We start from the raw sequence: 22,599 nt of genomic DNA, 5'->3' as shown, positions 1-22,599 counted from the left end.
TGTTCTCTACTGTAAATAACATGGAAGTGCATCCATTCTACGGCAATATTTTCTTCATGGGACATTTTTTCTCTTATTTTACATTTCCTAGCCTATTAGCTCAACAGCCAACATAATGTTGAAATAAATAAATGAATGATAACGAGTTTTAACTGGAATGTTTATTTTATATTTAAAATTTCATTTTAAATAATTGCTTAAAATCGCGTCATTAACTCACATACTTGAACACTGATAATTTGTTTCCAGAAACGACGAAGTTCTCGGTAAACTATAGTTTTCTCGAAACCGAAAATCTCGGTAAAAGCAAATTATATGTCAAATCAAAATACCAATAATTTCAGTTGTTTTAATGTTTACCGAGATGATTGCCGACAACTCGGCTGTTCAAATCTCGGCAAAGTTTTTGCCGAGATTCGGGAAAAAAAATCTAAGTGTGTAGGTGAGCTTGTGGTTATTACGAACATCACATCACCAGAATTTTGTGCGTGATACTGTGATTGTGCTTAAGTGAAGTGATTGTGAAAGTGGAAATGAGAACGATAATAAGAGCCAATGTGTGTGACGAATAAAATAATTTTATAATGAGCAACATAACATTTTCACACATGTTGAAATCAGAATTGAAAATTTTTTGTTGTTTGAAACAGAATCTTATGCGCTGGATAAAGAACAAAGGTATAAAACTATATTTTTCACACATAAATTAATTTCCCGCATGAGCATATGATGTTGTAAATAATGTAAAACACACGCCTCTAGCTGTAAAACACATTGGATCACCGATGGAGACGGCTAAGTATGTAACCCTTTAATTATTCATATCTGATGATATCACCAACTCCAACGCCAGTAACTACGTGAATTCGTTTGAGCATTCAAAGGTAGAACTGTTAATGATAATTACAAACACAGACAGAAATCTTTGAGAAACCTATTTGGTGAAATGACCGGTCGGAATGAACGCACCCGGCAAGTGGGCTTTTTTTATTGCTTTTTACACATTTCAACGCCAACTCCGTGGTCCGTTTCTGCTGAAATCGTCTCAAGTGTTAGAACTCCGGCGGCAAACCAAACGGAGTAGACAAATTAGAGGAAACTATTATAGTACACAGGATATACTATGGTAAAAATTCATAACTGACTTTATTCTTTCAGATTATTCTCTCATCTCTTGAATATCAATCACTCTCATGAGCCCTGATTGACCTAACGCTACCATAACACCAAGTACCCAACCTGGTAGCTGATATCGGGTCGAGTCGAGATCATATTGTACATGAAACTACCATTCCAGGAGGAGCTTTCTGGTCCTCAGGAACATCCGTGTAGATTTCCTCACGCAGTTCATAGTCATGCAGAAATGTCGTCTTATCATCCATTTGGTAGTATATACAGCGTTGTTGAACTCCAACTGCTAGCACGGTCCGAATGGCAGACAGCTTCGCGACCGGTCCATACGTCAATACTAGAAATTTCCATGTTCATTTCCCTTGATACGGTAAACTCATTGACACTTCAACGGCTTTACTATGGTCGTGGTTTTACAAAGCTAAGCTGGTTTCGAATCCTATGCTACACACATCACACTGATGCCGTGTGGCTAAGCATGTGCTCATTTAGATAATTCTTCGTGGAAAAATCTTTCCCGCATATGGTGCATTTATACTTCTTGTCCGTGTGAAGGCGTTTGTGTTTCGCGAAGCTGGAACTATCTTTCATGCCTTTCCCACACACTTCACACTTGTACCTGTGACCACTTTCGTGAATAAAGCTGTGTCTGACTAGGTAAGACTTAGTTGCGAAATCTTTTCCACATACATTGCATTTGTGCGGTCGCTCTCCTGTATGGCTGTTTTCATGGTCTTTAAAGAGTGCCCCGGTCATGAATCCTTTGCCGCATACATCACACTTATATTTGTAACCATATTTATGAATAGACATATGTCTGGATAGGAAAGACTGAATGACAAAATCTTTCCCACATATGTCGCATTTGTAAGGTCGTTCGCTTGCGTGATGACGCATGTGTACGGTAAGATTTATTTTACCTTGAAAATCTTTTCCGCATATGTTGCATTTATACATCTCATCCGTATGAAGGCGTTTGTGTCTCACAAAGCTTGAACTATCATTCATGCCTTTACCACATACTTCACACTTGTACTTGTAATCACTTTCGTGAATAAACCTGTGTTTGGATATGGCAGACTTAGTCGCAAAATCTTTTCCACATACAGTGCATTTGTACGGCCGCTCTCCTGTATGGCTGTTTTCATGGTCTTGCAAGAGTAATCTGGTCATGAATCCTTTGCCGCATACGTCACACTTATGCTCGTAATCATCTACATGAATATTCATGTGTCTCCCGAGTTCATACTTAGTGGTATAATCTTTCTCGCATATGGTGCATTTGAACCTCTCGTTCGTATGATTGCGTTTGTGTCTTACGAGGTTGGTACCATCATGAAAGCCTTTGCCACACACTTCGCACTTATATTTGTACTCCTTTTGGTGAATAGACATGTGTTTAGTTAGGTAACCCTTAATGGCAAATTCTTTTTCACATACGGTGCATTTGAACGGTCGCTCTCCTGTATGAATGCGTTTATGATCTTTCAAGAGTGCTCTGGTCACAAATCCTTTGCCACACACGTCACACTCATGCTTATTATCACCCATGTGAAAAAGCATGTGTTTTGATAGGTACGCCATAATGGCAAAATCTTTCCCACATACGGTGCATTTGTGCGGTTGCTCGCTTGTGTGAAGTTGCATGTGCACTGCGAGTTTTGTTTTACGATGAAAGTCTTTTCCACAGACAGTGCAATTGTAAGGCCGTTCACCTGTGTGAATATTTTCGTGGTCTTTCAAAATTGATTTGCAAATGAATCCTTTGCCGCACACATCACACTTATGCTCGTAATCATCTACATGTATTTTCATGTGTCTGCTGAGATAATACTTTGTCGAATACTCTTTCTCGCAAATGGTGCATTTAAACTTCTCGTTCGTATGAATGCGTTGGTGTCTCGCGAGGTCAGTACCATCATTAAAGGCTTTGCCACACACTTCGCACGTATATGTGTACTCTTTTTCGTGAATAGACATATGTTTATTCAAGTAACCCTTAATGGCAAATTCTTTTCCGCATACAATGCATTTGTACGAACGCTGGCTTGTGTGAATGTGCATGTGTTGAACAAGCATCCTTTTGGACGAGAATTTTTTTTCACATACAGTGCAATTGTATGGACGCTTTCCAATGTGAATATTTGTGTGGTCCTTTAATCGCTGATAATACTGAAATCCTTTGCCACACACATTACACTGAAATGGTTTGTCTTCAGTATGAACGATCATATGCTTCTTCAGGGCATTCTTCAATGAAAATTGTTTCTCGCAAATTTCGCAACTATAAACCTGTTCCTCTTCAGGTAGTAAGCCGTCTTTATGAAGATCGCTTTTCTGTGTGAATTCCTCATCATAAATCTGATATTCGAGTTTTATTTGGGAATCAATTGTTGGAGCGGACGATGGAGAAAAGGTTGCAGAACTGTTTTCTGGTTCTTCCTGTTTCAATATCCCATCTCGTTCAAGGCAGAATTCCATTTTACTGTAATAAAAAATATATGCTTAAGAATGTACCTTTTTTGATTGATTTAAGTCAATTTACAAGAAATGTTCGCTCTAAATCGGCTCGATGTTTTTTTTTAGTTCAAAACTCATTCTTCTTCTTCTTCATCTTCTTTTGCTGTCATTTGGACAACAAATGTTAAAGGGCAGAGTGACTGTGACTATAAAGCCCTGCAGCTTTTTATTCGAGAGTTGCACCTTGGTTTCCCGGTATGTGCAAGGCCTTTGATTACTGAGATTTTTATTGAAATACCATGCCTCTTTATTCACAGTTTGCTGAAACTGATAGAAGGCTTTACCTTTCTCGTATGCATACTCTCGGTACCATAGATTGGTGCTATCGTTTGCCCTATTTCTGAATAGAACAAATGCAGTTTGATCACAGACTAACAGACAGGACACTCAAATTAGATTCTTTGAACATTTTAACGGTCATTTCGAATATTCCTTTAGTTGGGACAGTACTCGCATATGTCACGATGGCGCCACGTTACCCTATCAAAAATATCCTGTCTGTCATCTAGACTGTGTTTATTTTTTTCATTTACCAACAGAGTTGCCATTCATACAGAGTTACCTGTTATGTATTGATTTGTATACGTCCATGCAAATTTCATGCAGGATACAGTTTTAATACATATTTCCAAAACGATATACACAATTGTGTCTACTTCTCATCCTTTAACGCAATACAAAATCGAACCTGTTTTGTTACAATATTTACTTGCTTCTGGTTTGCCGCCACTTAATTTCGGGTGAAAATTTCCAACACAATCAAAAATAGTCTAGATGAACAACGTTGAGAAAAATAAATGGTTATCTTCCAACATCACTAAAAAAGTTAAATATATTATCAATGTAATCCAATAATTTATTATGACGATTCATTTTCAAATATTATGATGACATCAGGCATCCCTGCAAGCAGCTGATTGGTGTTGACAAACGAGGGGGAACCAACTAGTGAAAAAACTTTTACATAAAAAGAAGTGTAACATACGACAATGACACCAGCAGAGAAATACAGAGACGTATTTTGGCAGGAAATCGTGCGTACTTTGGACTCAGAAAAACCCTTCGATAGAGAAAAGTAAGCCACCGCACGAAATTGACCATCTACAAAACGCTCATTAGACCGGTTGTTCTCTATGGGCACGAGACCTGGAGTATGTTGGCAGAGGACCAATGCGCCCTCAGTGTTTTCGAAAGAAAGGTGCAGAGGATCATCTATGGCGGAGTGCAGATGGAAAACGGAACGTGGAGACGGCGTATGAATCACGAATTGCAACAGCTGCTAGGAGAACCACCCATCGTACGGACAGCTAAAATCGGACGTCTACGATGGGCTGGGCATGTCATAAGGATGTCGGACGACAGCCCAGTGAAAATGTTTCTTGAATCTAATCCGACTGGTACAAGAAGAAGAAGCGCAGCGAGCAGCAAGGTGGATCGATCAAGTGGAGGGTGATTTCAGAAGCATCCGTGCCTTGAGTGGCTGGCGACGAGCAGCCATGGACCGAGTTATGTGGAAACGTATTCTTGATATAGCAAAGGACACCCCAGGCCTATAGCTGTTAGGTAAGGTAACTCTGTTCAAATGGACTATAAACAGAGTTGGATGGACTATAAAATCACTGAAACAAGAAATCCCATAATAGCACATGGATCAATAAGTCCCGAGACTAAAGCAGAGATGGCGCTCGTAGTAAACCAGTAACCACGTCTTTCTAGAGTACTAACCTTTGCTTGAAACGAGTCAAAATTTTAAGTCGATCCGACCAGAAACAGCTGAGTTATCGAGGTTAGAGTGAAGTCGTTTTGTTGTTTGTTTAAAAAATGGGAAAAACCGAGTTTCGTGTTTTGATAAAACATTGTTTTTTAAAACACCGTGCAAGCGAAACAATGGATTGAAAAATGTTATCCGAACTCTTGTCTATCAAAAGCAACGATTTGTCGGTGGTTCGCCAAGTTTAAACGTGGTCGTACCTGATGTGTATACCTTTTATATAACATCATGTTATTTACGTAACGCACGTATATGCTGTCAGCAAGGGCTGAGTAAAAATATAGCAGTCCGAGACTGCATTGCTATTTGGAAGCTAAAACTATCAACAAGTGTTTTTTTTACTGGATCTCAACCGAAATTACTCCTTGGGTCTCTAAGGTCGTCGTTCGCTTTGGAGTCCGCTTTTACTTATTTGACTGGTATAAAATAAAGGTGAGTTTGACTTATAAGTTAAAAAGATTGTGGAGCCTTTTGAGGCTTTTCTAGAGAAGTGAAACTTAAAAACTGGCGACGAGGATAAACGAATAACTGAATTAACAACGCCGTTGGACGGCATTTTTTTTTAGTTGTCTCAGTCGAAAGGCAATTGTGTGGCGATTTTTTTTAAATCAGTAAAACGGATGCCATTTCATAGTGTATACGGATCAATTAACGCGGGGACGATTGCATTCATCTCCAACAATAAGTTTGGCGTGGCTTGGTTGCAAAAGTGCAGTGGTGCCATTTTGTTTTTTCTTCTTGGTATTACTAGGAGCGTGAGTAAGCAAAATTGGGAGAACCAGCAAATGGTGAACAATAATTTGAAAAGATTTTGCAGAAAATTTCTTTTGTTCGTATGTGTGCTATTTTATAATTCAATGCCTTTTTTTTAAAACAAAGAAATTTTGGTTTCACAAAAGATCTATTATATATTTAATCATTTGAGGCATTGTAGGCATTCATTATTTCGATCGAAACTTTTATTATATGCCGGACTAATTGATTTTTTTCTTTTTTTTTTGATCCGGTAAAGCAAAATCAAGGACGAGTTCAGGTGATTTCAAGGAGTTAACTCAAATAATTTATATAAAGGAGGCAAAGGCGCTCGAATCCTGACGGGAATATATTTGGCAAGTGAAAGGAGGCGAAGGCGCTCGTGGATTTAAAATAACAACGAGGATATTGATTAACGTAAATAATTCAGTGCCTATAGGGTGAGTCAACCTGTTGTTATTCCTTTTTTTTATTGTGTACTGTACCGTTGAATATTTATTTTATCTTGCTGAGTGGCTTAATTTTGGTTTTATTTTGCGTTTGAATTACAACAGAAATGGCTCAAATGAGCATGGCTTCACTTATTGAACCTTATAGAAAGGGCACTCCTTTCAGTGACTGAATAGATCGTTTAGAATATTGTTTTATGGCAAATACGGTGGCAGACAAACTAAAGAAGGCTCATTTTATAACTGTAGGCGGTCCGCTTGTATATGCGGAACTAAAACTTCAGTACCCTATGGGGAATTTAGACGATGTGTCATATGAAGACATGATAAAAAAATTAAAGGCTCGACTTGATAAAAAGCCTTCTGGTTTGGTACAGCGCTTGAGATTCTCCAATAGGGTGCAACACCCTGATGAATCTTTGGAGGATTACGTCCTCGCTATCAAGCTCCAGGCGGAGTTTTGTTCATTTGGAACATTTAAAGACCAAGCAATTAGGGACAGAATTATATCAGGTATAAAAGATACCGCTTTACAAGAAAAAATTCTAAATGAGGATGAGGATTTGAGTGCAGAAGCTACAGAAAAAATTATAATAACATGGCAAATGGCTAGATCGAATGCGAAATCGCTTGGTATAGGGAATAAATTTGAGGAGGTAGCATCAATAAATCCTGTGAATTCCCCTAGAGGCAAAGCGTGGCAAAAGCTATTAAGCGCTTGGGGCAAGGCACAATCGAGTAGTCATTTAGATACTCCCAGTTATTCAAAGGGACCGGTAAAATCTAGGTTAGGTTTTAAACCGTATGGTCGAGGAGAAACTTCTAAATTAAATAGTAATCCTTCAGAAAGACCCTGGGAGAGAAGAAAGATTGATTATTCAAAGATAACGTGTGATTTTTGCGGAATTAGGGGCATACAAAGAAAAAGTGTTTCAAGCTAAAAAATTTGAAAAGAGATGCAGTAAAATTCGTGGACTCCTATGAAAAACCAGGAACGAGCCAAGGAAAATCGCTGAACGAAATATTCAGTCGGATGTCAACGCAGGAGGACAGTGAGGACGAGCCTGGAGCAGGTGATATTCAATGTATGTTGGTAACTTCTGTTAACAAAATTAATAACCCTTGTTTGATAAATGTCTTTATGGAGGGAAAACCTATCCAAATGGAGGTTGATTGTGGTTCGTCGGTAACAGTTATGGGCAAACAACAATATGATTTTAATTTTTCGATGCCTCTGAATCAATCAGGGAAGAAATTAGTGGTAGTTAAACGGGGATAACTTGGAAATAATGGGAGAAATAAATGTTTCAACAATGTATAAAGGTATACAGACCAATTTAACACTGGTGGTTATTAATTGCCACAATAGTTTTATTCCATTATTAGGTCGGGATGGTTTGGACGTTTTTTTTTCCAATTGGAGGCACTTTTTCACAAATTCTATATCTGAAAACGATAATGAGAAACGGATGACTGAAATAGTTCATGAAATAAAGCAAAAATTTTCTAGTGTATTTGTCAAAGACTTCTCTGTGCCTATTCAGGGTTATGAAGCCGATTTAATCTTAAAAGAGGACAAACCAATATTCAAGAGGGCCTATAACGTTCCTTATCGGTTGAGAGAGAAAGTTCTACTATATTTAAACAAATTAGAGAATGAAAAAGTTATAACGCCTTTAAAGACCAGTGAGTGGGCATCCCCGGTGGTAATTGTAGTAAAAAAGAACAATGATATAAGATTAGTAATTGACTGTAAAGTGTCAATAAATAAATGTTTGATTGCTAACACATATCCTCTGCCTACGGCACAGGATTTGTTTGCCGGATTGGCTGGATGTAAAGTTTTTTGTTCACTGGATCTAGAGGGGGCATACACCCAACTCTCCTTGTCGGAAAAGTCCAGAAAATTTATGGTTATAAACACGATCAAAGGATTGTATACGTATAACAGATTGCCCCAAGGTGCCTCCTCTAGTGCTTCGATTTTTCAGCAAATAATGGAGCAAGTTTTGCAGGGTTTGGATAAAGTTTATTGCTATTTAGATGATGTTCTCATTGCGGGTACAGACTTACAGGACTGCAAAGGCAAATTAGAAAATGTTTTAACAAGGCTATCGGAGGCAAATATAAAAGTTAATTGGGAAAAATGTAAATTTTTCGTAAGTGAGCTGCCATATTTGGGACACATTATCGGAGAAAAAGGTTTACTACCAAGCCCGGACAAAATTTCCACAATAAAAGATGCGAAAGTGCCTGAAAATGTAACGGAATTGAAATCCTTTTTGGGGTTAATAAATTATTACAACAAATTTATACCGCATTTATCATCCAAGTTATATTATTTATATAATCTTTTAAAAAAGGACACAAAATTTATTTGGGATGCAAACTGCAATAAAGCATTTAAAGAGAGTAAAGAAACATTGATAAAAACTAACTTTTTGGAATTTTACGATCCAAAGAAACCCATAGTTGTCGTATCGGATGCATCAGGGTACGGTCTTGGTGGGGTAATTGCTCACATAGTGAAGGGTGTCGAGAAACCAATTTGTTTCACATCCTTTTCGTTGAACTCAGCGCAAAAAAATTATCCAATCCTACATTTGGAGGCTCTGGCATTAATTTCTACAATAAAAAAGTTTCATAAGTTTTTATATGGACAACATTTCACGGTTTATACTGATCATAAACCTTTGGTGGGGATTTTTGGCAAGGAGGGTAAAAATGCAATTTTTGTTACTAGACTTCAGCGTTATGTTTTAGAAATGTCAATCTACAATTTCGATATCCAATACAGACCATCATCCAGAATGGGAAATGCGGATTTTTGCTCGCGTTTCCCATTGAAGGAAGAAGTTCCTAAATATCTAGACGAAGAACTCATTAGAAACATTAATTTCGGAAGGGAGTTTCCCATAGATTCAAAAAAGATAGCCGAGGTAACTAGAACTGACGAATTCCTAATGGAAATTATAAAATTCATAAAAACTGGATGGCCCAAAAGAGTTGACAAACGTTTTGTTGACGTATGTTCTAACCAACATGAGTTAGAAATAATAGATGACTGTCTATTATATCAAGACAGGGTTGTGATTCCGCAAGTTATGCAAAGCGGGATCCTCAAGCTGTTACATGCCAACCATGCGGGGGTTGTAAAGATGAAGTTATTGGCCAGGCGATCCGTGTATTGGTTTGGAATAAATAAGGATATTGAAAACTTCGCTAAGCAGTGTGATATTTGTAGTAGTATGACTGTGGCACCAAAACAAAAAATCGAATCTAAATGGACGCCAACAACAAGACCCTTTAGTAGATTACACATAGATTTCTTTTATTTTGAACATCGAACATTTTTGTTGGTAGTCGATAGCTTCTCCAAATGGATTGAGGTTGAGTACATGAAAAGTGGTACGGATTCTGGAAAAGTCCTAAGAAAATTGGTGGCTATTTTTGCCAGGTTCGGTTTACCGGATGTTTTGGTTTCGGACGGGGGCCCCCCATTCAATTCTTATGGTTTCGTAAATTTCTTAGAAAAGCAAGGTATAAAAGTTTTTAAAAGCCCACCGTACAATCCGTCTAGTAATGGTCAAGCTGAGAGATTGGTTAGAACGGTAAAAGATGTATTAAAAAAATTTCTAATGGAACCAGAAACAAAGGAATTGAATTGGGAGGATCAACTAAATTTATTTTTGTTCAATTATAGAAATAGTTGCTTGACAAATGGGGGGGATTTCCCATCGGAAAGAATTTTCAATTATACGCCGATGAAACTTATTGATCTGCTAAATCCAAAAAGACATTATAAAAAGCAGTTATTATTACCACACCCTCCCGGTGATGAAAAGTCATCTAAACCCCCTATTGATAATAATGCTGATCCTTATGACAATCTGATGGAAGGTGATGTGGTGTGGTATAAAAACCATAACCCTCACGACCACAGAAAATGGTTAAAAGCAAATTTTTTAAAACGTTTTTCTAAAAATACCTTCCAGATTTTAATTGGAAACGTGCCAGTAATGGCACACCGTATCCAGATGCGGATTAGCCATACCTCCGAAGGAAGAAACCCGATGATATCCTGGGTGCCGTGTGAAGATAAAAGGAGTGGAAGGAAAAGTTTGAGTAATGAGGAGGACTTCAGGGGATTTCCTGAGCATGAACAGGAGAGAAAAGGAGAAAAGCGTAAATTTAACTTCGGGCCGGCGGATTTGTCGGATTCGGAATTAAGAAGATCGAAACGTTTGCGAAGAGCAAATTTCGATACTGATTTTGTTTATAAATGATCAAAGATCGTTCGATTTAGATTTTTTTTACTAATGTAATGTCGAGTTAAACTGATGAATTGTATTGCCAGAAAACTTTTGCTTGAAATGAATTTCAAAATTGTCAGAAGTAAATATTTAAGCAAATAATACATATAATTATTGTACAATATTTTAGATTAGTTTTCTCTAAAAGGGAAAGTGCTGATGTGTATACCTTTTATATAACATCATGTTATTTACGTAACGCACGTATATGCTGTCAGCAAGGGCTGAGTAAAAATATAGCAGTCCGAGACTGCATTGCTATTTGGAAGCTAAACTATCAACAAGTGTTTTTTTTACTGGATCTCAACCGAAATTACTCCTTGGGTCTCTAAGGTCGTCGTTCGCTTTGGAGTCCGCTTTTACTTATTTGACTGGTATAAAATAAAGGTGAGTTTGACTTATAAGTTAAAAAGATTGTGGAGCCTTTTGAGGCTTTTCTAGAGAAGTGAAACTTAAAAGTACCGACACAAATGACGCGGAACACTCGGGTAGACCTGTGGAAGCCGTAACACCGGAAAATGTGAGTGAAGTGACAAAAATTATAATGAAAGATCGTAAAGTGAAGCTCCGTGAGATTGCTGAGATGACACAGATATCATATAGAAGTGTATTTACTATCCTTCATAGAAAATTGAGCATGAAAATGGTTTTTTCCAAGTGGGTGCCGTGATTGCTTTCGATGGAACAAAAACAACAACGAGTAGATGAAAAAAAAATTTTAAAAAATGGAAAAACGTTGGAACCATTGTATCACCCTAATAGGTGATTATGTTGATGAATAAAAAAAAATTTGCAAAAAAAAAGTTGTTTCCATTGTTAGTCTCGGGACTTATTGATCCATGTGTTATAGGCATATTTGAAAAATCACATGAGCTTAAAATATTTAAAACTTTTATGTTCAATTTATTTCTCAATCATGTTGATAAGTACAGAGACATCTCATTTAAATGGAAAAAAAAAATCACGAGATCAATTTATTACTACTATCGTTCCGCGATAATTGGTATGACTTCGAGTAAGTGCCACACAACATTTCCGAGTGGCCGAGAAAGTTGTATGACTGCCAAAATGTAGCTTCAAGTAATCATTTTCCAGGTATATTATTTATCGGGCACGATGCATCGTCTGTTCTTATAGTTTAGGACCCTACGAAATAGGACCATGTTTCTTTCTGAAATTTTTATCACATAGGTGCTTTTTTGACAGCTCGCCTTGAAGATTGTTCGTATGCTAAGGTGCTAACATAACAAAGCAGGCAGTTGTTTATTTTTATTCAAAAATCAAAATTTTATTTTCAAGTTTTTGGTTTTATTGTGCTACCTAATGCTAAATCAAGTTATCATTACATGAAATATCGGTAATACACCTTTGCTATTCCATTATTGCAACAAATAAAATTATTGAAATTTGCACAGAATGGGACTGATATGCGGGTACTTTGCACATGAAACAGACAGGATTTGATATTTTTTTCACATTTTACTGAACCAATCCTCAACTTTTATTTCAATTTCTGATAGTATATTGAGGTTAGATTTCATCCCTCAAGCTAACTCAAAATTGGGGAAAATCGATGTGGGACTGATATACGAGTATGGGTGTAGCCCTGTGCAATGGAATCGTTTACTGTAGTCAAGGGTTACTGTTTATGTGTTCATTATATTTGTTCGTTTATTCATACCATGGTGTGTCACTGCACCGGTGCAGTGTAGTGTTTTTAAACGACATTATCTCTTAGCGTTCAAACCGTATCTCTTTACATTTGTAATGCCCGAATACATTGTGGTCGTAGTCTTCCAAAAGTAGACTGGCTTTCAATCTTTCACTTCATACATCACACTGATACAGTGTGGCTAAGCATGTGCTCATTTAGGTATTTCTTAGTGGAAAAATCTTTCCTGCATATGGTGCAGCTATATTTCTCGTCCGTATGAAGGCGTTTATGTTTCGAGAAGCCTGAACTATGATTCATGCCTTTACCACACACTTCACACTTGTATTTGTAATCACTTTCGTGAATAAACTTATGTCTGGATAGGTAAGACTTAGTTGTGAAATCTTTTCCACATACAGTGCATTTGTACGGTCGCTCTCCTGTATGGCTGTTTTCATGGTCTTTCAAGAGATTGCTGGTCACAAAACCTTTGCCACATACATCACACTTATGTTTGTAGTCATATTCATGAATAGACATATGTCTGGATAGGTAATTTTTAGTAGTAAAATCTTTTCCGCATATGGTGCATTTATACTTCTCGTCCGCATGAAGGCGTTTGTGTTCCGAAAAGCTTGAACTATGATCCATGCCTTTACCACACACTTCACACTTATACCTATAATCACTTTCGTGAATGTAACTGTGCCTATATAAATAATACTCAGTCGCGAAAACTTTTCCACATACTGTACATTTGTACGGTCGCTCTCCTGTATGACAGCGTTCATGATCCTTCAGGAGTTTTCTGGTCACGTATTGTTTGCCACATACATCGCATTTATATTTGTAGCCATATTCATGAACCGACATATGCCTGTGTAGGAAAGACTGAGAGACAAAATCTTTTCCACATATGGCGCATTTGTAAGATCGCTCGCTTGTGTGAAGGCGCATATGTTGAATAAGGTTTAGTTTACCTTGAAAATCTTTTCCACACACGGTACATTCGTATGGTCGCTCTCCTGTATGGCTGTGTTCATGGTCTTTCAAGAGTAATCTGGTTAGGAATCCTTTGCCACACACATCACACTCATACATATAATCTTTCGTATGAATACGTATGTGTTTAGTTAGGTCAGCCATAACGACGAAACCTTTTCCACACACGGTGCATTTGTACGGTCGCTCGCTTTCGTGGCGTTGCATGTGTAAAGAAAGTTTTATTTTATATTGAAAGTCTTTTCCGCATACAGTGCATTTGTAAGGCCGTTCACCTGTGTGAATATTTTCGTGATCTTTCAGTAGTGATTTGCAGATGAATCCTTTGCCGCACACATCGCACTTATATTTGTAATCATCTACATGCATTTTCATGTGTGTGCTGAGATAGTACTTAGTGGTATAACCTTTCTCGCATATGGTACATTTAAACTTCTCGTTTGTATGAATGCGTTTATGTCTCGCGAGGTTAGCACCATCATGATAGTCTTTGCCACACACCTCGCACTTATATTTGCCCTCACTTTGGTGAATAGACATGTGTTTAGCTAGGTAACCCTTCATGGCAAATTCTTTTCTGCATACAATGCATTTGTACGGACGCTTACCAGTGTGAATATTTGTGTGGTCCTTTAACTGCTGAATATACTGGAATCCTTTGCCACATACATTACACTTGAATTTTTTGTCTTCAGTATGAACCATCATATGCTTCTTCAGAGCTTCCTGCAATGAAAATTGTTTTCTGCAAATTTCGCAACTATAAACCTCTCCCTCTTTAGGTACTAAGACGTCTTTATGAAGATCACTTTTCTGTGTGAATTCCTCCTCACTAATCTGATATACAAGTTTTATTTGGGAATCGTTTGTTAGATTGCAAGATGAGAAAAAAGTTACAGGACTGTTTTCTGGTACTTCCTCCTTTAGTATCCCATCTCGTGCAAGGCGAAATTCCATTTTACTGGAATAAAAATTTATGTTTAAGATACGTAAGTTACAAAGATCAAGATCAGCAACATGATAATTGACCCACCTTCGTGTGATTTTAATCAATTCACAAGAAACGATCGCTTCTGGCACTAAATCAGCTTGATGTGTTTATGTAGTTCATAATTCTCGGTTAATTTTTCAAAAGGGCGTATAAGCAAGTGACAGTTTCTCTTTGTTTACTTTCTCTTCTATTAATTACCAAGCGGTTTCCACTTTTATCACTCAACTCTTTGCATAAAATGATACCCGAAACTTTCGACTTTTAAATAGAATTTTGATCCCCACGAAATCTTTATAATCACATAATAATACTCAAAAGAGAAAGTGTACAAAGAGAAACTGTCACTTGCTCTTACGGCCTTCTGAGAAATCAACCGAGAATTTCAAATTCTCGGTTGATTTTTCAGAAGGCCGTAAGAGCAAGTGACAGTTTCTCTTTGTTCGATATCAGCAATTAAAGTACACTCGAAGTAGAAGAAAATCGATTTCAAAATGATTACTACTTTTTTAGTGTAAATTTCGATTAAACATGGAAAATCTTCAGAAATCGACGTGAACATTTCAAAATGGCCTTAAAACAATTGACAGCTTCTCTTTGTTTACTTTCTCTTTCGATTATATCTGCGTTATTACGCAATTGTTCGTTACATGTATGATACTATTACAATGCTGGAGACATTTTCTTTCATTCTATATGCAAATTTGGTAAGTGAACGTGAAAATTTAGGTGTTATTAACAGAAGAGAAAGTAAACAAAGAGAATCTCTCACTCTGTGCCCTTATGAAATGTTCACGTCGAAATGTGTAAAATTGGGTAAGGTTAGTTTTTTTCGGATCAATATTTTTTTAAACAGAAACCAGTGTAATGTTGATTTCTTGAGTACTAGAATGTATAGCGATCGAGTACTATTTATTTTGGATGCTTTATTTGTTATTTCCAGGCATTTGAAAAATGGTATCAAACCAAGTTTGATGCTCTATTTTGAATAAATGGTAGATTTCGCACAATGAACTAAGATCAACATTACCACCACAGAGTAAAAACTTTTTCTTCAACTTCTACTATGATTTTTCAAATGAATTTACCCGTTTTCATAAGAAATCGTTGAAAAGGTGGAGTAATTAGAAATTTTCCTACCGATTTGACTGCTCTTGCTGAAAGTATCATCTCTAAACAAGCAGCGCCTCTACATTTCATTTTTGCGACAATATGCCAATCGTGTCAATATTTCCGAGACTCATATTTCAGTGCAGTTGCCCGATCAGCTGATTCTCCGATACCAAAGGACTACACTAAGTTCTTTTTTTACGTGGTTTTCCAAAATTATACGGTTTTATCACGAGCGTTCTCGACGTTACGCGGTTTTGCAATGTTAATTTCCAAAGTTACTCCGCTTTTTTTATCGTGACGTTACACGTTTCCCACCACATAGAAGAAAACTTCGGTGTATTATTAGCAGAGATGCCAGGTTTGCAAAGTTGTATGTAAATGTGAACGCAATTCTTATAAATACTTTTTATAAGTACTTTTTACGGATATTTTTATGATTTTTTTTGTTTTTATTACCAGACAGAACAAGAGCTGCATACTTTCAATACTGACTTGGAATATTCAAAATGGAGCACTTTCTGTAGAGCAGTTTGCATTCTGCAACCACTTGAAAAGTTGACATGGCATCTCTGTTATAAAATATCTGTTGTGACATCTATAAGGTATATCACTCTTGGCGCTTTTCATTTTACTGATTGAAAGTATATGATTTATACGTAATGTGCCTTCTAAAGAACTAGCAAAATTATGAGTATTACGTGTTGCATCAAAACATGTCCTGGCAACGAAAATTTGTTCGCGTTTCCAACAGACGTAAAATTCCGAAAACGCTGGCAGGAAGTTGTGAGGATCGCTAATGGATTTGGTAACGATTGGCAGGCATCGGGTAAAGAACTAATTTGCGAGTTACATTTCGTCGATGCAAATGAATCGGAATATCAGGAACCGTCAATATTTATCAATGGGTAAATAGCACGATCATAATATGTTTTGTTTTCACTTTTTAACAAAGAGCTCTTTTTTTAGCCGAGGCAAGAAAGTTTTGCTTGCTAGCTGCCGGCTGTGTCATCGGTTTGGGCTAGAATCGCAAATGTTTTCTCTGAAGGGACAGTTTGCGGGAATGAGCTTCGATACCGTGATTCTTAACACACTGGGAATCGCTATCGATCCGAATGATTTTCTACAGTTAATTTGTCGGCCATGTCTTGTTAAACTGGATATGGTTCGAGCGCTAAGGAATCAGTTTCTACTGAAAGAATCCCACTATCGATGTCTAGAGCAGGTAAAGAAACAGATGAACCAAACAACCGAAGAGATTGTTGAAGAGTTTATCCTTGGCGATGCCGACGAATATAAAGTTCACAACGAGATCGATGAGTTTGAGGAAAAACCGCAAATCAAGTGGGAAGTGGATGAAACAGAAAGCGAAAAAGAAGAACCATTGCCACCTTTACCCAAGAAGGAATATGACAGCATACGGAGCAAAGCAAAGAAAAAACCTAAACAAGAGCGAATATCGACAATTAATGCCAGAACTTGCTACATTTGTTCCATAAAGGTACGGTTCGATGACTCGGATGGGCTGATCTCTCATCTAGCGAAGGATCACGCTGGACAGGTAGAATATTCCTGTGAGCAATGCAGCGACCGTAAGTTCCCTTGGGTTCTAATGTACAACCGGCATCTTGGTTTGCACGATGCTTCGGAGCGTCCTTTCCAGTGTGGCCACTGCACTCTACGGTATTGCTCGAAAAATACTGTTCTGAAACATGAATACGATGCGCACGGCGTTGGTGTAAAGCCACCGAAACCGAAACCAGATAGGCGTAATGTAAACTTTAGGCAACAGTGCGAGCAGTGCGGAAAAATATTCAATACGGCCAAAGAAGCCAAATACCATCAGCTTTCGAAACACGAACGAGGATATGGAGCAAAGTGTCACATATGCCAGAAAACGTTCGAGAGGCAAAAATACCTTATGGAGCATGTCTTGATTCACACTGGCGAGCTGCCTTATCAATGTAACATTTGCGAGCAGCATTTCCGCACTGCCGGGGATCGTAATAAGCACATTCAGGGAGTTCATGAAGGTAAAAAACCTTACAAGTGTAACAAGTGTCAACTTTCGTTCAAATTAAAAAATGAGGCCACTCAGCACCGAAATATAGTTCACCGGACGCAATGCTGGCGTAAGCGTAGGTATCACTGTCGTCTCTGTGCAGACGAAACGTCCAACGCGGTTGAGCTGCAAGATCACATTGGCATGTATCACTCGAACGATGATTACCCGTACGCGGTGTGCAACATATGTTCGCAAAACTTCCTTACCGACGCCGAGCGGAGGGTTCACCACCGTCACGAGCATGATGGAACGTATCAGAAGGATTTCAGTTGTGACCAATGCGAGACCACGTTCCCGAAGAAAACGTCCTTGCAGGTGCACATGGTGCGTCGTCATGGGGCGGAGAAAAAACATTGCTGTGAATTATGCGGCAAACGGTACATCCTGCGAGGCAGTGTTTCGAAGCACAAAAAGTTGACCCACCGAGACCCAACGGATCCGACGAAATATCGGTTCGAGTGTGATTTCTGTGACGAGACGTTCGCGATGAAAAGTGACATGGTCGATCATTGGAGGAAAACTCACACTTAATTGTAGGTGGCGGAACCCAAGAATTTTTTTTTTCTACCACCAAACCTATTTTACTACCCGATTGAAAATACATAAAACTTCCCTCGAACCTGAGAATACTTTTTTTTCTAAGCCCGAACCCGAGCGGGGTCCGATAGAAATTAAAATATCGTTACCCGAGAATAATATCATTCTAAATTATTATTGAATAAATTGTATAGGAAAGTGCTCGAAAAATTGGCATTATTAACTGCATATTTCGAAACGAAGGTAGATTTTATGAAAAAAGAAGTAGAAATTGCATGTATTCGCGACCAATGAATGAGAGAAAGCACTTCTGTTACTTTTGTATATGAAATTTGGTCGCACCATGTATGTATTATTTACATTTTTGATTGACATGGGGAGGCTGCTTTTGTTCCAATTTTATGTCAGAATGGATCAGTATCTGATTGGCTGATTTTAATGTTGCTATCTTCACCCTTGTAAAAAGAAAAAAATTCCGGGTACGCGAGTAATTATGCCAAGTATAGAGAAAATCAGAAAACAAGTTTAATAAGATGTATAATGTTTTTTCAACCTCATCTATAATAGATATTTATAGTGGCAGAGTGTGTGATTAAAACCAGCATCAAGCGTTTTTCTTTTTAGTGAATCGAAGTGTTACCAAAAAAAGATCTGTTGAATTATGTCGTTTTCGTTTGATGGCAAACCTAACCCAGTTTCGAACCCAATTGCTGTCAAACCGTTTGTGTGAAGTTAGTTTCGAATCCAGTTTTAACGTCATTGAACTGAAAATCGAGTCAGTTTTGAACGTGATTTTTTTATCAGGTTTGCTCAAACCACCGTTGCTAAGTGCGAAGCCAACACAGTTTCGTGAAAAGTGTTTGTTTGATGAAACTACGCTGAATCAGTTTCAGTTTTCTCAAGCGAAAACGACATTAGTGTTAAAGGACTATTCACACGCTTAATTTCCGTGACGGTTCCGTGAAAGTGCCTTTAGTGTGCCGTCAGTGTTCTTTTTTTATCGGAACCCTTCCGTTCCGGCACAGCAAATGCAATGACATACCGACTACAGTGAAAATAAAAAATATCAGTGACGACGAATTTGAGTTTTTCGGATGGACGCTACACTGACGTCGAGTTGCATTGAAACGGCACGGTGCCGGAGAGGTGTGAATGGGCGCATAGAAAACAAACGAAATGACATCAGTAGCCGTGCCGGCACTGAACCGGATCGGATATGTGTGAATAGTTCATAATTCAAAAATCTGTTTACTTTTACGATGAGAACGAAGTGTTGTTGTCACACTGAGCATTTCTATTTAAACTTGCTTATTTCTGGTTTCCAAAAGATCCGCTAATACGTCAACAACGGGTTCGAATAATCAAAACATTTTTCACGTTTATTTCAATTCAAAGACCGAGCCTAAAAAGTTTAATTAAATTAATATTTTTTCCTCAGCATAAAAAGCTTTTAAAATAATATGTAAATATGGCAACACTGTAGCCGATACATGAACACAAGGTTGTCACATTTACAGATTAATCTACATTTTAAAGATTTTTCAGATAAATTTGTGACCAAGATTCTGTATATGCAGATTACAGATTTTTGGCAAAAAATACAGATTTTTGATAGCGTGGATTAACAATTGAATAAAGATCAAGTTAAAATATATTAAATAATGGTATTGGTTATTTTTTCAAAGTGAAAACATTATCCTGATTGTGTGTTAATTCTTAAAAGACGATAAAACTAAATGTAAAAGACAGTAAACACAGATGTTCTTTCTGCTAATAAAGATATGTTTATGCTTACTTTTATTTACAACTAGTGTAGCGTAATTGCTTATGCTTTCAAAAATTGCTTCTGATAAGATGAAAAGATGATGGCCTCGGCCATAACGTAAGGTAGTAAAGAAGAAAGATTGTCAATTGATCAATCAGATTAAGTTTCACGTTCAAATTGGATTTTGAAAGTTTTTCGTCAAATCATTATTTCGAGAAACTCCAACGCAAAAACAACTTCCAGCGTTTTTTCAACTACAAAATCATAAAATTCAGAATAAGAAAACTTTTGGTTTCTTTAAATTTGGGTTCGAAAGACTTTTTCATTCCGTTGCGCTTCGATTTCTTATCACTTCTATATACAGATTTTCAATACAGGTTACACAGATACAGATTTACAGATTTTTCTTCTGAAAATGCAGATTTAAATGTGGCGATGAACAGGCAGTTGGTATTTATTCAACTGGGCGAAGATGACGAGAATTCTGATAAAAAATCCTATCCTCTCATGTCGAGCGAAGTCGGTGCTTCAAGAAAAAAAAACGGACTTGAGTATTTTTCCGTATTGAATCCCTACATAGATAAAAAAAAAGACAGTTTTGCGTCAAAATCGTCGCACAACACAAGAAAAAAGACGATAATGTAACTCGTGGATAAAGAAACCTAAAATACTTGAAAAAACACTGAAATGGGAGATCCTACACAACGCGCTGTACTCTCCGGACTTTGTTCCATCAGACTATTGCTCTTACTAGATCGATGGCAAACGAGGGCTTCAGTTCTTATGAAGAATTGGAAAAGAAAAAATTGAGTTATTTGGATTGGTTTGAAAACTGAGCAGTTTTCGGTTAAAATTGCACTAATTTACCAAAAATTAACACGATAAAGTTTTGAGCATACCAGTTAACATATTCGAAACTAGAACTAGGGAAAAACACAAGTTGTATTATCAACTAAAATTTATTGCTGCACAAACTAAAACATAAAATATATCATATGAATAAAAATAAACTATTTTTTTCACACCGGTTCCTTTCTTTTTTTTTTACCCCAGTGAATTATTGGTTAAACCACTGCTTAGACTCTAATGCCGTACATACAAAAAATTACTTGTCCAACAAATAAACCAACTCTGTTTTATTCAACATCTTCCAAGCGAACACTATTGATTCAGACTACTTAAATTTTGAATTCGACACTCGGTGCGGTTTGGCCACCCGCTGTTTCCCGCACTTTTTACATATGATTCTGCATCTTGCACTGTCTCAGCGCCTCGTTGAATCCTTCGCATAGGGTCAAATCGGCTTGCCCTTGAGCACAGGAAAGGAACTGCTTAATCTCCCAAGCACACGGACCGGAGTTGTTAGCCTCACCGGTGGGAGCCGGAGCGTATTGCTGAGCCGGCGGTGCCTGTCCGACTGGAGCGGCTTCCTTCGAATCGGAACCGCTGAACATTCCGGTAAGCGCATGTCCAACGGTATGACCAACGGCGGAACCGATTGCTACACCACCGGCCGTTGCTGCCATCTGAGCCATCAATCCTGGACCTTGACTGGGAGCGGCCATCGGTGCACCGACTGCCGCAGGAGGGGCATGCTGTACCATCGGTTGACTTGGTGCCGGACGGGGCGGAGCGGCTGCAACCGGTGCGGACCTGAAACGATGTACAATTTCAAGGTCAATCACAGCGCAGTATTCATAAAATCAACAAAAACATATGACTGTAGCATGATTCAGCAAAAAAGAGATTTTAAGCATTTCACAATGCATCGAAACTAACGCTAATTTTGTTTTTTTTTCGTGAATCAAGCTCAGAACATCCTTTCTATTTTTAAAGACAGGTACAACATTGCCCTAACAGAGTTCTGATGACGCTCAGGGTACTATTCTGTAAACAAATTGTTTTCCGACCTTTGGCCGATGTCGTCTGATTATTGGGAGAGTCGATTCATATTCATATAGATTTTGAGCGAAGGGAAAAATAAGTTATATAACGTAAACGTGATCCTATCCAGAAAGTTTTAGATCGACCTTTCTAGAAACAGAATGAAGCATCCGACAATTTCTTACCTGCGCTGTGCCGGCGGCGGGGATGCTGACCTTCCTCGTCGTGGCATTATCACTGAGTAATCAATGTACTACGCTGCTTGTTATTTGATCAATTAGCAGTGAAATGACGCAATTTGTGCACCAATATTTTTAGTTCAACTATTTTATTCCACAATTCCTGTAGCACTCACGTTAACTTCTTAATTGCACGATGTTCTGTCAAAGACTGATTGAAAATCAAACGGAAACGTCAGGTTTGTACCGGCGTCAAGTCAGGCACCAAAACCCAGGCAATTTTTTTTTCGCTTGGAATTAAGCGGTTAGTGCGCCACCTATGTATCACTTTTTGAAACCGTCAAGCTGGGCACCAAAAAATTGTGTGCCTGAGTGTAATATTGCATACTTGATAATATTTGCAATTAAATAAATTTAATTTTTCAATATTTTTTAATAGAATTCAGTGTTCAGCACAAGAGTAGTTGTTCATCGAATA

General features: G+C 37.8%; 5 protein-coding genes across 7 annotated transcripts; 2 read left to right on the top strand and 3 right to left on the bottom strand.

Annotated features, from left to right (window-relative positions):
- Positions 1–215: 215 nt before the first annotated feature.
- LOC131426599 (zinc finger protein 728-like) lies at positions 216–3,764 on the bottom strand. Its single transcript, XM_058589457.1, has 2 exons — positions 3,677–3,764; positions 216–3,616 (listed from the first exon to the last, which is right to left on the bottom strand). The coding sequence occupies exon 2, from the start codon at positions 3,610–3,612 to the stop codon at positions 1,585–1,587; it is 2,028 nt and encodes a 675-aa protein (XP_058445440.1). The 5' UTR covers positions 3,613–3,616; positions 3,677–3,764; the 3' UTR covers positions 216–1,584.
- A 5,320-nt stretch (positions 3,765–9,084) lies between these two features.
- LOC131426598 (uncharacterized protein K02A2.6-like) lies at positions 9,085–11,767 on the top strand. Its single transcript, XM_058589456.1, has 2 exons — positions 9,085–11,324; positions 11,379–11,767. The coding sequence occupies exon 1, from the start codon at positions 9,390–9,392 to the stop codon at positions 10,908–10,910; it is 1,521 nt and encodes a 506-aa protein (XP_058445439.1). The 5' UTR covers positions 9,085–9,389; the 3' UTR covers positions 10,911–11,324; positions 11,379–11,767.
- Positions 11,768–12,254: 487 nt separating this feature from the next.
- LOC131426596 (gastrula zinc finger protein XlCGF57.1-like) lies at positions 12,255–14,950 on the bottom strand. Of its 2 annotated transcripts, XM_058589455.1 has the most exons (3): positions 14,627–14,950; positions 14,380–14,554; positions 12,255–14,319 (listed from the first exon to the last, which is right to left on the bottom strand). In XM_058589455.1, the coding sequence occupies exons 2-3, from the start codon at positions 14,548–14,550 to the stop codon at positions 12,772–12,774; spliced, it is 1,719 nt and encodes a 572-aa protein (XP_058445438.1). In that variant the 5' UTR covers positions 14,551–14,554; positions 14,627–14,950; the 3' UTR covers positions 12,255–12,771. The 2 variants fall into 2 exon arrangements, with proteins under 2 accessions (XP_058445438.1, XP_058445437.1); XM_058589454.1 differs by having other exon boundaries at positions 12,257–14,554; positions 14,627–14,949.
- Positions 14,951–16,129: 1,179 nt separating this feature from the next.
- Positions 16,130–21,228, top strand: LOC131426594 (zinc finger protein 271-like). 2 transcript variants are annotated; one of them, XM_058589452.1, is made up of 3 exons: positions 16,130–16,296; positions 16,369–16,599; positions 16,661–21,228. In XM_058589452.1, the coding sequence occupies exons 2-3, from the start codon at positions 16,382–16,384 to the stop codon at positions 18,285–18,287; spliced, it is 1,845 nt and encodes a 614-aa protein (XP_058445435.1). In that variant the 5' UTR covers positions 16,130–16,296; positions 16,369–16,381; the 3' UTR covers positions 18,288–21,228. The 2 variants fall into 2 exon arrangements, with proteins under 2 accessions (XP_058445435.1, XP_058445434.1); XM_058589451.1 differs by having other exon boundaries at positions 16,133–16,599.
- On the bottom strand, positions 21,180–22,343 carry LOC131426595 (coiled-coil-helix-coiled-coil-helix domain-containing protein 2). The gene is made up of 2 exons (XM_058589453.1): positions 22,128–22,343; positions 21,180–21,711 (listed from the first exon to the last, which is right to left on the bottom strand). Exons 1-2 carry the CDS (start codon positions 22,172–22,174, stop codon positions 21,294–21,296), a joined length of 465 nt encoding a protein of 154 aa, XP_058445436.1. The 5' UTR covers positions 22,175–22,343; the 3' UTR covers positions 21,180–21,293.
- Positions 22,344–22,599: the final 256 nt, after the last annotated feature.

Source organism: Malaya genurostris, chromosome 1 (genome assembly GCF_030247185.1).
Source record: "Malaya genurostris strain Urasoe2022 chromosome 1, Malgen_1.1, whole genome shotgun sequence".
In the NCBI taxonomy this organism is placed as follows: domain Eukaryota; kingdom Metazoa; phylum Arthropoda; class Insecta; order Diptera; family Culicidae; genus Malaya; species Malaya genurostris.
The sequence above is the reverse complement of the archived record's forward strand: the minus strand, read 5'-3'. Positions and strand labels throughout refer to the sequence as shown.

Coding starts and splice junctions, on each gene's coding strand:
- LOC131426594 (XM_058589452.1), top strand. CDS start 16,382: ATGAGTATTACGTGTTGCATCAAAACATGTCCTGGCAACGAAAATTTG. Junction 16,600..16,660: donor CCGTCAATATTTATCAATGG/GTAAATAGCACG, acceptor CTCTTTTTTTAG/CCGAGGCAAGAAAGTTTTGC.
- LOC131426595 (XM_058589453.1), bottom strand. CDS start 22,174: ATGCCACGACGAGGAAGGTCAGCATCCCCGCCGCCGGCACAGCGCAG. Junction 21,712..22,127: donor CCGCCGCCGGCACAGCGCAG/GTAAGAAATTGT, acceptor ACATCGTTTCAG/GTCCGCACCGGTTGCAGCCG.
- LOC131426596 (XM_058589454.1), bottom strand. CDS start 14,550: ATGGAATTTCGCCTTGCACGAGATGGGATACTAAAGGAGGAAGTACCA.
- LOC131426599 (XM_058589457.1), bottom strand. CDS start 3,612: ATGGAATTCTGCCTTGAACGAGATGGGATATTGAAACAGGAAGAACCA.
- LOC131426598 (XM_058589456.1), top strand. CDS start 9,390: ATGTCAATCTACAATTTCGATATCCAATACAGACCATCATCCAGAATG.